General features: G+C 40.6%; 1 protein-coding gene across 1 annotated transcript in view; it reads left to right on the top strand.

Moving 5' to 3' along the window:
• The window catches only part of ADAMTS19 (ADAM metallopeptidase with thrombospondin type 1 motif 19), a 221,669-nt gene that overhangs the window by 70,754 nt on the left and 136,523 nt on the right, over window positions 1–14,392 (top strand). Inside the window, exon 7 of the mRNA XM_014577964.2 lies at window positions 12,987–13,030. Within this exon, the coding sequence (XP_014433450.2) occupies window positions 12,987–13,030 (44 nt within the window). The remainder of the gene's footprint in view (window positions 1–12,986; window positions 13,031–14,392) is intronic.

The following is a 14,392-nucleotide window of genomic DNA, read 5'->3' as shown; positions in this document are numbered from 1 at the left end:
TCTTATTGTTGTCTTAGAACTCATTACAGAATCATAGTTTTTTCCTGTTGTTACAGTGTAATTTGAAATCTGGATGATAATAGTCAATTTCTAATTACTTAGTTGAGCACTATACAAAAAGCTAAGATCTGAACATATCTGGGATAAATAGATGTGTATTCATTGACTTAAATGAACTTTTGCTGATTTTCAGCAAATGAGGGTGTGGTCCACAATTTTTTTAATTATTATATTTGTCCCGGTTATTTTTTATTATGAAGATAAATACAGATAAAACTTTTTGTAGTAATTGTCTAGCCATTGTCCAGACAGTACAATTGCAAAATGAAGTCTTCAAATACTTCAATTTTACTGAAACCAGTTAAAAGTAATATTTTTATTGGGCTAACACATAACCTGATTTTTGCAGCGAAGTTCCAAAACAAGTTCTTCTTGCATCCAGTAACATATATGTTGTGCTTCTGCCGAGGGGTTAATATTAGCAGAAATGATCAGGTTTTATGTATCTAGCATCCTTCTTGACAAACAAAGAAATTGGCTTGAGGCTCACCCAGAAACTTGGGAAGAGTAAACATAGCCTCCATGGTTAGCTTCTCTTCTCTGAGAGCATGCACAAAAAGGGGAAATCCTTATCTGGAGAAAGAAAACGCTTATCATTAAAGTGGAAAACACAGCCATTTATATGCAGCTACCTTCCTTCCACTAATTTTGGCAGTAATCAATCTAATTATCTTTCCACCAACCAGCAAGAATGACCGGTGTTTTTTGGCTTCACCTTCCACCCTGCAGCTGCTTTGGTTCTAGCCCCAGCCAGGGTCACCACCACTGCCACCCAGCTCCAGCCCTGGGGAAGGGCTAAAACTAGGGCCAGGACCACTGCGCGGTTCTGTTGAGAGGTGGGCAGGAGGCAAATCCTTGGTGCATAACCGCACAGGCGTGCGCCTTAGAAGGAACCGTGATCTGGGGCAGAAGATTGGGGTGCAGGGTCTGGTAGGAGGTATGGCTGCAAGAGAGGATTCTGGCCTAGGGGAGGATTGTAGGTGGGGATGGAAGGTCTGGGGTGAAGTTGTGATCTAGGGTAGGAGGGAGGAGAGTACAGAGAGTTTGGTTGTTCCCTGGGGCAGGGACGTGGGGTGCAGGGTCCAGAAGGTTTCTGACCAGTAGGAACTGAGAGATTGTGCTGGGTGTGGGGTGGGGCAGCATGCTGAAGCTTCTCCTTCCCTCCCATCTCCCCACAGCATAGAGACCAACACAGAGCAGCTAGCTGCTTTTATCGGCACTGTTGCCTGCTGCACAAGCAGACGCAGACCGGATCAAAAGGCTTGGCTGGCTGGATCCGGCCCAGGGACTATTTCTTGCCTGTCCCTGGACTAGGTGATGAGGGGAAGGTGCAAATAATGGGGCAGAATGAATAGGGGGGCATAGAGAGTTGCCAGAAAAAGATATGTAGGGAAGCACAGGGCCTAGAAATTAGAAAGCAGGGCTGAAGAGCAAAGAGCAGCTATGTGGTAGCTAACAAAAGAATATGTTGGACAGCCCCAGTGGCCCCGACTGGCTCTCTTCCTTCCATGGTCTTGGATGCAATCAACAGTATTAGTGTCTCCAGTAGGAACAGGGGAGAAATGGGTGCTCAGTTCCCACTCCTTTGCCCAAGACACACAATCAAAGTTACTTTGAGACATAAAACTTTCACAGGACCCAATTTTCCCCTTAATATCAGCCTCATCTCTAGGCCTTGGACTCATTCATGTTGATGGCAGCAAAAGCTGCCATCGCTGCTAGCAGCTTCAGCCGAAGACAGGGACAGGGACAAACAGGCTCTTCTAGTTCTATTGTCCACAGCATCTGTGTTCACCCCAGACCTGACTGCATTTCTTTGGTGGGTGAATTGGTTTCTGTTATATTTCTAAATTGTAAAATGCTTCTGTCAGATATTCCTGCTTTAGTCCTGAGTTTCTTTTTAATAAGAGTTTGCTTAGTTCATACCACTTTTTACCTGTGAATTACAAAGTGTTTTATGTAGATGCGTAAATATCATTATACCTTTGGGGAAATAGAGGCACAGAGTGGCAAAGAAACTTCCATGGAGTGATAAAACAGGTTTGTGTCCAAGCCAGGAAATAGACCCTAGATCTTCTGAGTTCCATTCTACTAGTATTATTAGTGGGATGACCCTAATTTCCCATTTCAGGGTGATGTTAACTGTGAATAGACATACTAATATGACTTGCTGACTGTGGGAATGTTTTACTAATCCAGACTCCCTCTGCACATCATCAAGGTTTATGGCATTGCTAACCCCATGTGTGGCTGCACTTGTATGTTTTGTTAGTTCAAAGAGTTTCATTCTGGTTTACAAACACAGAACAAGGCTCCCTTGTTATAACTTACAAACAATCTTGGATAGCACACTTGCTTTACTGAGATAAAAAGTGTTTACACAGATGAATACCAATTGTTTACTCTATGTACTTTAAGTAGAAATCAAGTAATTTAGCTAATTTGATCCTTTCTGTAGCAGACTTTTAAAAATTGGCCCTTTCGATAGTATTAAAATGGAGCAGTTTTGAAATGGGGACACAATGCCCTTCCCACATCAATGAATTCCATGTGTTCTGTGACACAAAAGGACTTAAAAATAAACACTGAGCAACTGATTGCCTGGAAGAGTTTTTTAATAGTTTTATATATTTCATAGACATGGGTATGCCTCACTTTTTATGCTTCCTAGATTCTTTGACTTAACAATCAATCAATTTAGTTTTTCTTCAAAATAAAGGTTCTTTTATGAAACCATAAACCAGACTTTTCTACCACAGTTTTATACTCTATATTGGCAAAGTAGGTAGTAATGGTTACTATAGACATGCTATCAAGTGGATTAATTACTTTTAATTTAGAATAATCCGATTTCAGTGCATGATTTTTGTCTGGTTTTATTGTCCTAGCGGTAGTCTTACAACAATGAAACAATTGCATATTTAATATAAGGTGCCATAGAAGGAAAGAAGAGAGAATAAATTTGTTGAAAAAAGGATTTAAAAATAGATGAAAGTGGGGTTTTATTATAAGGAGAGGTTAGGAATTAAGAGAGAAATTGCTTTAAGGTCCCTCTTGTTAAAACAGTCTGATGTACACTTATCACATTAAAGAAAACTCACATTGGTTCAACAAGGTCCACAATTTTAATTAAGTCCCACAGTGGGGCTGCCCTCAAAGAGCTCCAGGTACAGTGGCTTTTTAAGGGGCATTATAAACTGGCCTGGAAGATGGAATTAAAGGCAGGACAAAGGAAAGCCCAGTGTCATGGCTCACAGGTCGTGCCCACACTTGGCCCCTCAACCCCCGGGTGCCACCTCCCCCTCCAGTGTGCCAGACTCTTCTTGGGGAGCCCACTCTACTCCAGCGGCAGTGAGACATCCCTTTTTCAGGGAGTCCACTCCAGTGCGGCGACCCGCTCTTGGGGTGTCTACTCACACCTGGGGTGGGGTCTGCTTTTTCACAGTGGTGCCTCTCAGGGCCTTCAGCATGCCTGCCTCTGCCGTGAGCCCCTTCAGGGGGGTCCACGAATAGTGCAACCCTGTTCTCCAGACCACAGCAACTTTCAGCCAGCACAAAACAGAAGGGTTTATTGAGCTTTGAACACAGCAAAGGATTTCTCAGGCATGTAGGCCTTGGCCCTCAGCCCTGCACGTCAGTCTCCCCTGCAGCTAGCTGAGTGCTGCCTGCTCTGCTCTCTGTCCCAAAAACAGCCCCCAGTCTCCCAGTAGGGCTGCCAATATCCCCAGAAACAGCCTTTCCCCTGCCCATTGTCTTCTTTTCAGGTAACCAGGTCACCTGAGAACCTCTATTTTCCACCTCTTCTCTTTTCCATCCAATGTCCACCCTCTCTGGGACCAGATGGCTCAGTCGCCGGGGTCTCCACTCTGCAGCCCATTGTCTGTCATCTGTCCGGAACTGGTTGTGTCCTCTGAACAGGGCTGGGGTCACCAGGGCACCAGTTGCCGGGACTCCAGTTCTGGGCTGTTCTCTGAAACTACAAACTCCTTCCCCCTTGTCACATTAAACCAGTAACATCTGGGAACTGAGTGCTCCCTCTGCATGCGGCCCCCCCTTTGAACTCCCAAAACTCCTCACTTCCTCACACCCAGGGAATCCACAGTTACTATCTGTCTGTTGTTCAAAAGAATCCATCTTACAATGTGATTTAGATAGGTCTATATATTTGATTTGTTCTCATTATTATTTACCATTCCACCAACTTTTGTGTCATCTGCATGTTTTTACCTACAGTGATTTTATATTTCTTCTTTGAGTGATTGTCCCTTGTGTAGTGCACTTCAGGTGGTGCATGTGCCCCAAATACTAGGACAAGAGAACTGTTTCCTAGTGGTGTCCATTTGGTCCCTGTTCTCTTGATCCACATGATCCATGTTCTCTTCATGCTCTGCACTGACAGTATAAATGTGGCTGCTGAACAGCTGCCATTTTTTCTTACCGATAATGGTCTAAGATGGAGCTTCAGTTTTCCTGTAAATAATTATTTACAAAAGTTATCCTGAGTTGTTTTAGTCTAGTCAGGAAAATTGTTGGAGCATGGTTCCCTAAATTTGGGGATCTCCTCCCTTAAGTAGGGAATGATTCTGGTACAAACCTGGTTTTTCTATTGGTAGGCAGGGAGAGCATACCAGGAATCCCTGGCTTGAAGAATGGTCAACTTCCTGAAATCTTTCCTAGTAACAGACCGTCATGCCTGTTTGTACTTAGGGTTGCCAGGTATCCGGTTTTGAACGGGACAGTCCAGTATTTGAGCTTTCTGTTTGGAAAACAAATTGAGAAAATATAGATGTCTGGTATTTTCTAAATAAGATGTAGTGTAGATTGTGATGTAATGTCAAGTGTGTCCAGTATTCTTGTTGAAACCATCTGGCAACCCTAGGAAATCCATACCCTGTCCATCTGCAGGTCATTCTTGAGAAGGATAAAGCAGTTAAAGGGGTTTGGACTTTAAAGGAGTTCCCATGAGAGTCCATGTGTGCAGGGACAGCATCTGACTAAGGACACCTTCCCCTCTCAAAATATGTCAGTCTGAATCATGGAAGATGGAATCATTCAGAAGACTCATAGACTCTTTGTCTCTTTTGTGGAAAGGATAAAAGGAGAAGCCATTTCTGCAAAGAGGCTGACACAATGGATCTCAGGATGCATGCTGCTCTGCTACAGCCTGAACAATGTTCCTCCTGAAGACAGTGTAGGAGCATATTCAACAAGGGTCCAAACAGGAGGCTTTTCTCAAAAACTTATCTATTATAGACATCTGCAGAACAGCCATTTGAGACTATGTCCACAGCTTCATAAGAAGTTATTCATTGGTGAAAGCACCTGCTTGAGATTCCTCTCTGAATGGCAGTCTTACATTCACCTGTGGCATAGGATTCTGTTTATCTACTTCTTTCAGAGGGACAATACTCAAGTGTACTACACCTGTGAGAAACATTTCAAGATGGAGGAAAGGTTACCCACCTTGTAGTAACCTCAGATTTTTGTGATATGGTGTTCCTATGTGTAGTTCATCCTCCTTCCGTGCTGCTTCAATTCCCTTAAGTGGTAGAGAAAGAACTAAAATGGCAGTGATCTGACATTTTTTAGTATTCTCAGTACAGAACACAAGGGAGTGAGTGAGGGACAGATGTGTGGACCAAACAGACACTGCTATGAAAAATTCTCTGATCCTGGGTACTTCAGGTGCAACCTAATGTAGATGGTGGCTAAAGATATTGAATAACAGCGGGCCAGCAATAGATCACTATGGGACCCCAATTAGATTCTTGACTCTAGGACGATAATTGCACGTTTATATTTACTTTTTGAGATGTATCAATTAATCAGTTTAATCCCTTTAATATAGGCTATTTGATTTTGTATATTGATAATTGTTTTTAACAGAATAATTTATGGAATTTAGAAGACATCCTTTAATTTGAAGATGGAAGTGTAATAATTGCTAGCAATACCCTAGCTTCAAGGGTATTCTAGTCATTTAAAATAGCTAGATTTATCTCCAGTGAGATTTCCTGATCAATTAAGATAGGCTGTTTCCATCTATACCCAATAGCATACTTTGGAATATTACCAAATACTTACTTTCTGAAATGGAGCTCAATTGGCAAAAAAGCTAATTATGTAATTAATTCAATGTTCTGTTGCTTAAATCTATTGTTTAAATTCTTCCAGCCCACAGTAAATGAGACATTTCTATTTGTTAATCCCAATGCAATTGATATCCTCCAGAATGGACCTTTAGTTCACATTAAAATAAGTGAAGTGGACAGTATATTTAGAAAGTGTCATGTGGCCAAACAGCCTGTGTTTGGGATGCTTTTCAAAAGGTTTCATTGCCTAAATATAGAGGGAAAGAATGTTTGAAACCTTGTCAGGAGTCATCCACAAAGATAAAAAATAGTGGCATTTGTTAATATAATGAAAATATTTGCCATGAGAGGGTCTATTAATTTTAGCTGTAGCGAATAAGACTCACATGACTTGTGAAAACATGTTACTTGGGCAGTTGTCTCAGAGGGTAAGTCTACACTACAGCACTAATTCGAACTAACTTAATTCAAATTAGTTAATTTGAACTAAGCTAATTCGAACTAGTGCATCTAGACCTAAAATCTAGTTCGAATTAGCATTTTGCTAATTCGAACTAGCATGTCCACATTGAGTGGACCCTGAACCGAGGTTAAGGATGGTCAGAAGCAGTGCCGGCAGGGCATCAGATTAGGACTTAGAGCATGGAGCTGCTGTCTCAGGCTAGCCGAGGGCTGTGCTTAAAGGGACCTGACCCCCACCCCAGACAGACAGTTCTCAGGGTTCCCCGTTCGCTTGTCTAACTCGATGAGGGACAGCAAAGCAGTCCTGGCTTGGAGGGCCCTGAATGCCCGCACTCGGCACATCACAGCGCTCGGCCATCAGCCCGGCTGCACTTGCCGCAGGCTGCCATCCGGGGGGGGGGTGTCAATCGGGGGGGCTGCAGGAGAGCTTCCACCCTGAGGAGCCTCCAGAGCCACCCCAGTCCTCCCCATCGGGGGCTCGTACCCAATTCCTCCCTCACCTCCTTCCACTTACCCCTCCCTAGCCCCCTTCCTGATGTACAAAATAAAGGAAACGTGTGTTCAAAAATAGAAACTCTCTTTATTGAACAAAACTCGGGGAGACTGGGAAAAGGAGGTGGGAGAGGGGAAGAGAGAGGGTGGGAGAGGGTAGGAGGAAACCTGGGAGGAGGGAGCTGGAAGGGGGAAGCCAGGGGAAGAAGGAGGAGGGGAAGTATCAAACTATGGTACGCCATATCTTCAGTACTGTGTACAGATGTCATCTCCTCACCCAAGAAAAGATATTTTGGCCTTGGAAAAGGTTCAGAAAAGGGCAACTAAAATCATCAGGGGTTTGGAACAGGTCCCATATGAAGAGAGGCTAAAGAGAATGGGACTTTTCAGCTTAGAAAAGAGGAGACTGAGGGGGGATATGATAGAGGTCTATAAAAGCATGAGTGGTGTGGAGAGGGTGCATAAAGAAAAGTTCTTCATGAGTTCCCATAATAGAAGGACTAGAGGACACCAAATGAAATGAATGGGTAGCAGGCTTCAAACTAATAACAGAAAGTTCTTCTTTACAAAGCAAATAGTCAACCTGTGGAATTCCTTGCCACAGGAGGCTGTGAAGGCTAGAACTAGAACAGAGTTTAAAGAGAAGTTAGATAAATTCATGGAGGTTGGGTCCATGGAGTGGTATTAGCCGGGGGTAGAAATGGTGTCCCTGGCCTCTGTTTGTGGAAGGCTGGAGATGGATGGCACGAGACAAATGGCTTGGTCATTGTCTTTGGTCCATCCCCTCCAGGGTACCTAGTGTTGGCCGCTGTCGGCAGACAGGCTACTGGGCTAGATGGACCTTTGGTCTGACCCAGTACGGCCATTCTTATGTTTTTATGTTCTAAGCTCAGGACTCAGGGTCGGGGGGGTCTCACTGGACCACCTTGATTTTCATGCAAACCTGCTCCTGGGTGGCCAGGCTGGCAGCTATCCTGTCCTAGACGGCCACTTTCCTGTGCCTAGTGCAGAGGTCGTGGACGTTGGAGGCTTCCCCCCAAACCTCGATGAGGTCCACGATGTCTGCACTAGGCCAGGCGGACGCCCACCTCTTGCGGCCCCAGGCAGGCTCCCGGGAGCCACCAACCTGGTCCTGGGAAGAGGCGGAGGGCTGGGAGGCAGCGGGTGGCTGGCTCGTGCAGTGTCAGGTGCAGGGTCTGCTGGCTGGGTGCTGGCAGGCTTGCACCTGGCACGGGCACCGTAGCCAGACTGTGCCCCTTTAAGGGCTCCGGGGCCGGGAGGGGGGCAGACGAGTTTCCCTGGTGGTGCCCAGAGTGGCCACCAGGGCAAGCTGGGGAGGGCTAGCCTCCCACTAGTTCGAATTAAGTGGCTACACAGCCCTTAATTCGAACTACTTAATTTGAACTAGGCGTTAGTCCTCATAAAATGAGGTTTACCTAGTTTGAATTAAGTGCTCCACTAGTTCGAATTAAGTTCGAACTAGCGGTTTGCCTGTGTAGCGCCTATCAAAGTTAATTCGAACTAACGTCTGTTAGTTCGAATTAACTTTGTAGTGTAGACATACCCACAGTTACTAATACCTGGAATTAACATGCACAAAAGAAATCACTTGTGCAGTTAGGTTTCCTTTCATAAAGAGCCCAACTCAGTATACATTTTCACAGCTTTGCATAGCTTAAAAAGTAACAAATTAGTAAAACTGAAAATGATTTCGAAATTTTATTCTATTCTGAAGATTTAGTCGACTGATTAAGATTTTTGTGTGTGTAAACTTTGCTAGGAAATTGTTGGCCAGTTTGAATGTAAACATTTGTAAACAAGTCTGCTTATAGCACAAAAGTTAAATACATTTTAAAATGACAGCCACTCCGCACTGGACAGGGAAAGATTGAAGGAAATAGTGAGAGAGGCATCGGACACCAACGGGTTCTGAGCCCATGGTTGTTGATATGATGAAGCGTGGTTAGCAAAACTACCCTATGCCAGGAGACCATCTTGGTTATGACAATCTTAGGCCCCACTGAGATGAAAGAGGGCCACTTCTGCGGCCCACTCACTAGGCTAGTTTGCCCATCTCTGAAAGTTACAAATATAATTTATTAGAATGACGGACTAGTAGTTGTCTGCTCCTGCTTAAACTTCTTTTCTTCCATTAGCCACCTTATTTAAACTTGAAAATCTGTCATACATCTCAGAGAAGTTAGTTCCAGTGTACTCCCGCTTGAACAAGGGTCTATTCTTCTCTCTCAATATACATGTTAAATCATCATTCACATAAATGGAAGTTGCGTGTTTAGTGTTGATGGGAGAAGAGACTTGAGTGGGACTTCAGTGTAGTTTCCAGTCTTCAAATGTTGGATTTCTTTTTCAATTAGGGAGAAATATATCATCATTAACAGACATGAAATCAAGTGGGAGTGAGTTGAAGAATTAAGGGGTGATGTTTAAATTTTATAAAAACAGATTTTTTAAAAGACAAAATTTGCACGTTACATCTCCCCTTCCTTGGGACATGATGTTGCTCGAGGATAGAGTCTTAGAGATCATCTTCACATGAGGTGACTTCTTTACTTAGATAACTGTGGAACAAAGCTTAATATTAAATAAGCAGCATTTCAATAATGTCGCCAAGTGTTTTTTAATGTGACAACTCTTATTTTTATGTGGATTTTAAAAATAGACTTGCTGTTTAATAAATATGATCAATTATCATTTTGCTCAATGTTATTAGAGTAATTTTTGCACCTAATGCCTTTCTTATACCCCTTAACAACATGAGCATTTTGTTGTTCATTTATTTATAGTATGTCCCAAAAACCTTGTGTACACATCTCATGTATGCAGACACTAGCCCTTTGATGTATTATATCTAAGGAAGGATAGTGAAAGCAAAACAAGAAAATAATATCAGTGATTGTACTTTCTCTGGGCCTCCTAATGCATTTTGTATGATTTCTTTGTACCATATGATACTGTGTTACCTCTTGTTTGGTTGGTTTTTTTGAGCATGCTGACATGTAAAAAATGAAAAAAACACACCCTTACATATTCTGTACAAGTAAACATGTTTCAATGATGACAACACATAATTGAAGAACACAGATAGATTCTTTGTAATAGTATCCTACAGGAATCAGAATACAACTGCTGAATGAGTCATTTATAGGTATAGGGCAGCATGAAACTTTACCAAGTGGTCTATTCTCAAATGTAATGCATCCATATTCTTGAAAATTAAAGGACGTATTATGTTTTTCAAGGTTAATACCTAAGAGCTATTTAATGCACTTCTGTATTGCCAAGTCCCAACAGAACTATTTCCCCAAATTCCCATAGTGAAATTTGGGGATGCATATCACAGTCATAAAGGGAAAAGAATCCTTGTTCATATGTGAAAAACAAATTTATACAAAAAACAAAAGGCTCTCAGACATTGGTAAATATATTTTTTGTAATTGTCTGTTACATTCGGGGTCTGATCACCCTTTTTTTCCTGCTTTCAACATCAATCAATAATAATAGTTGAAGAGGGGTGGAAATGGCAGCAGGGGAATAGGCATTTAGGGCCACAGACTGGAGATACATATGCACACAACCTTGACCACAGGTACCATATTTTGTATGGTTTTGCCATGTTGCTTAACAGTGCAGTAGGTCCCTTGTGTGATATAGCATAAAACAAAGAATTATGTTACAACCCAGTGCATGAATATGATCTATTGCAGGTTAGGCAAAATAAAAGAATCCTTTGCATCTGTTTAGTTTCCCCTTCAACATTTTTGGCTACAAGCCCAATGCTCATCTCACGGGGTGAGGGTTCCTTGAGTTTTATCACCACGTTATGCTGGGGCCTGTATTCCTTGGTGTTTTCCTTTTCAGTTGTCTTGCTTTTCTGTTCCTAAATCATCCAGCAGAAAGTGTATGGATAATTAAAAGGCATTGGTCTTCATTTTCTGCTCTCTCTCTCCCTACGGGTGTTGCCTTGATCAAATGTCTGAAATTCACCAGTTTGTGCAGTTACTCTCTTGAAACTGCTCTTGCATCCAAATAACCTATGTGAGAATGGGCTTCACAGATGCTACAAAATATTTTATTTTAGAGTGCTCATTTGTTTGAAATTTTTTTTTACTAACCCAATCACTGTTACATTTACTTTAGTGGCATTTGTAAACATGATGTACCTCTGCTGTCTTCCTCTTCTATCCCAAATACCAAAAATGCTCTTGCATACACTAGCAATCATCAGATCATCAGGAAAAGATTTAGCTTCAATGGGAGGTGATAGTAGAAAAGAATTCTATTTGCCAAATGGATTATCTGCATTAAGCTGTTAGGGTCATATGACTGCCATTTTTCTGGATTTCTGAATATCAATAGATTATCAAAAGGATTACTATAACAATTATTGATTAATCAGCTCATATGAATAAATGCATAGATTTTACAAATGTACAGACGCAAAGGCCTTATTCACAGAAACTATTTAGTAGCCTGAATTGCAGTTGGAAACAGAAATGTTGCACATACACTACGCAGAAATGTTTATTGAGTAGTTCAAATGTTATTCAATTCCTATTGGCAATATATGCCTACATATAATGAATATTAAAATACTACGAGGCATTTATGGTTTAAACAGTCCATTCAAAAGTATAGTGGTGTATCACCCAGGATATAACACACACAACTTTGAGTATGTACATGTGTTTGTCTATATAGAAATGTATGTCTACAGTAAGTACAAATCTGTAGGATTTCATTCAAGTATAAAAATATTATTTCTCTTTATTTCACACCTCATTTAGCACTTGCATTTCATTTTGAAATGTTTCCCATTCCCTAAATTCCCTTTAAAAACAATAGGATGGCATCAGTTAGCTTTAAAAACACCCATTTCATCAACCTGCGTGTAACAACCAGTTTTCTTACTAATAAGATGCCAAACTCGCTATTAAATATATTTTTCCATTTTACTAGCCATTGCCTTTAAGAACAAGTAAAATAATAGTGATAATGTCAAGTTCCTAGGAGATGTTATCAGCATGGGAGTAAAAAGCTTGTCTGACTGGCACAAATAAACACAGATATTTATAGGGTTGCCAGGTGTCCAGTTTTGAACCAGACAGTATAGTATTTGAGATTTCTGTTCAGAGAAATAAACTGTGAAAATATAAATGAGAAAATATAAATGTCCGGTATTTTCTAAATGAGATGTAATGTAGATTGTGATGTAATGTCAAGTGTGTCCGGTATTTTTGTTGAAACCATCTGGCAATCCTAGATAAGATACATGTAGTATTAACTGGATATACAGTAGCCACTTATCATAGGGAAGCTACACAAGACTGAAACTGCAAGCTTTCTATTATTTTAGAACAAGATACATGGTAGGAGAATCTTTTCTAACATATGTCCAGATTATGCTTCATTCTAGCAATTTTATTCTCTTACAAGTACAAATTATGTTTTCAACAAATGTTTCTTTGAGTTGTAATATCAAGCATTACTGATTTTTGCCCCTTAAAATAAAAGGAAAATTAAGATAATTGGAGTTTGGTAAAGCTGACTCCACTGACATTTGCATTTCAAGAGATCAAAAAATTGTGAAACAACGAACAGTTAGACCTATGTACTTTAAATGTGAGGTACCTTTTTGTCACCTGACTAGGTTTAAATCTGCTCTGTGGATAAACTAATATTAAAGTGTTCTTGTTAATCCCAGCATTTGCTTCACTATACTCCTTGTTGAGATAATGAAGCCTTATAGTTAGTCACTGAGCTGTACAAAATATGTGCAAATGGATCACATAGTCATTACTGATCCAGCAGCATGGCTTGCTTAAAAATTGTCTTTTTTCCCTCCATCTTACCCAATTCTAGGAAGGATTTCTGCGTACATAAAGATGAACCATGTGATACTGTTGGTAAGTAAATAAATGTAAAAACAAAGTATGTATATGTATATAGAATTTTATAAAGTCAGTGTTGTATAAATAAATATGTAATGTTGATTGAATGCATCAGCATCAGCGGCTGAACATTTAAAACTAGTTAATGCAAAAATAGTTCAAAATTGCTATAATAAACGGTATGAATTTGTGCCTGTTATTAACAAAACAATGTAAGAAAGTGAAAATATTTGGCTTTCCAATCTTTTCATTCTAACAGATTTTTCAAGCCAATTTTACTGTACTTGGCATTATAACATTTTTTTACAATGTTTAGAGTACATTTTAATTAAGAATATTAAACTAAAAGAGATGCTCATAGTTTATTTAAAATATAGCTAATTTCTTTTTGTTTACAATATATCTTTTCTTATAAAATATTATACCTTAGATACCACATATTGTAATAGTGTAGGCTTTTAGAAGCACACAAAAATATGGCAAATAACATGTAAGATATTTTTTGCAAGGTTCAGTTAAAAATGGGCACTTAGTGCACTACCTGTAACATAATGTGGTACTTGTCATAGTCCCTGTACTTTCAATAAGGCATACATTTAAAAAATGTGACTACTTTAGGTGTCGTATACCCAGTTCTATGGCACCCACTATATACAGTGTCCTCAGTTCAGAAATCACCAGGTTGGAGACTGAGTCAGACTCAGAAGACAATATATTCCTGGCCTGTTTATAGTGTTGTGTGTGACAGAATTGGATGGGGCATTCAGTGCTGGTATTCAATTGGATGGGGCATTCTTCAGTGCTGGAGTATCTATCTCAGTTGTCACAGACTGATAGGGCTCACTATTTCTTCCGCTTGTTGGCCTCTTAGTTCAGTGACATTTTTTGGCATGTTTTTGGAAGTTTGCAAGAACTGATTCATGGTGGCAGTTTCTTCTTGCCTTGGTGGCAGTTTCTTCTTGCCTTCTTACGTTTTTTTTTTTGGAAGCGTGTGTGTGTGTGTGTGTGTGTGTGTGTGTGTGTGTGTGTGTGTTGGGGGTAAGGGGGATAGATATTTTTCACATGAGGAGAAAGTTATCCTATCAAGAAATTCTTACATTTTTTCTATCTACATTCAGGCTTGGGATCTGGGTCCAGAATACCAGCAGTCAGTTGGGTCTGGAGACTACTCATGACAAATTTTAGGTGGAGGGTTCAGATGGGAAGGGAAGCTTAATGCTGTTTCTCCTGAGGCATAGTTTGCATGCTTATTGAAATCTATCAAGATGACAAGCGTTCTGAATTTAATGACCATTTTACCTGCATTTCTGTCATCTTATTTGGGAAGCTTTTGGTATCTAGAGGTTTGTAGATTAATAAGATATTTAGAAGAGTCTT

The sequence above is a fragment of the Pelodiscus sinensis genome, chromosome 6 (assembly GCF_049634645.1).
Source record: "Pelodiscus sinensis isolate JC-2024 chromosome 6, ASM4963464v1, whole genome shotgun sequence".
Taxonomy (NCBI): Eukaryota; Metazoa; Chordata; order Testudines; family Trionychidae; genus Pelodiscus; species Pelodiscus sinensis.
Note: the sequence above shows the minus strand (reverse complement) of the source record. Positions and strands in the feature narration are given on the sequence as shown.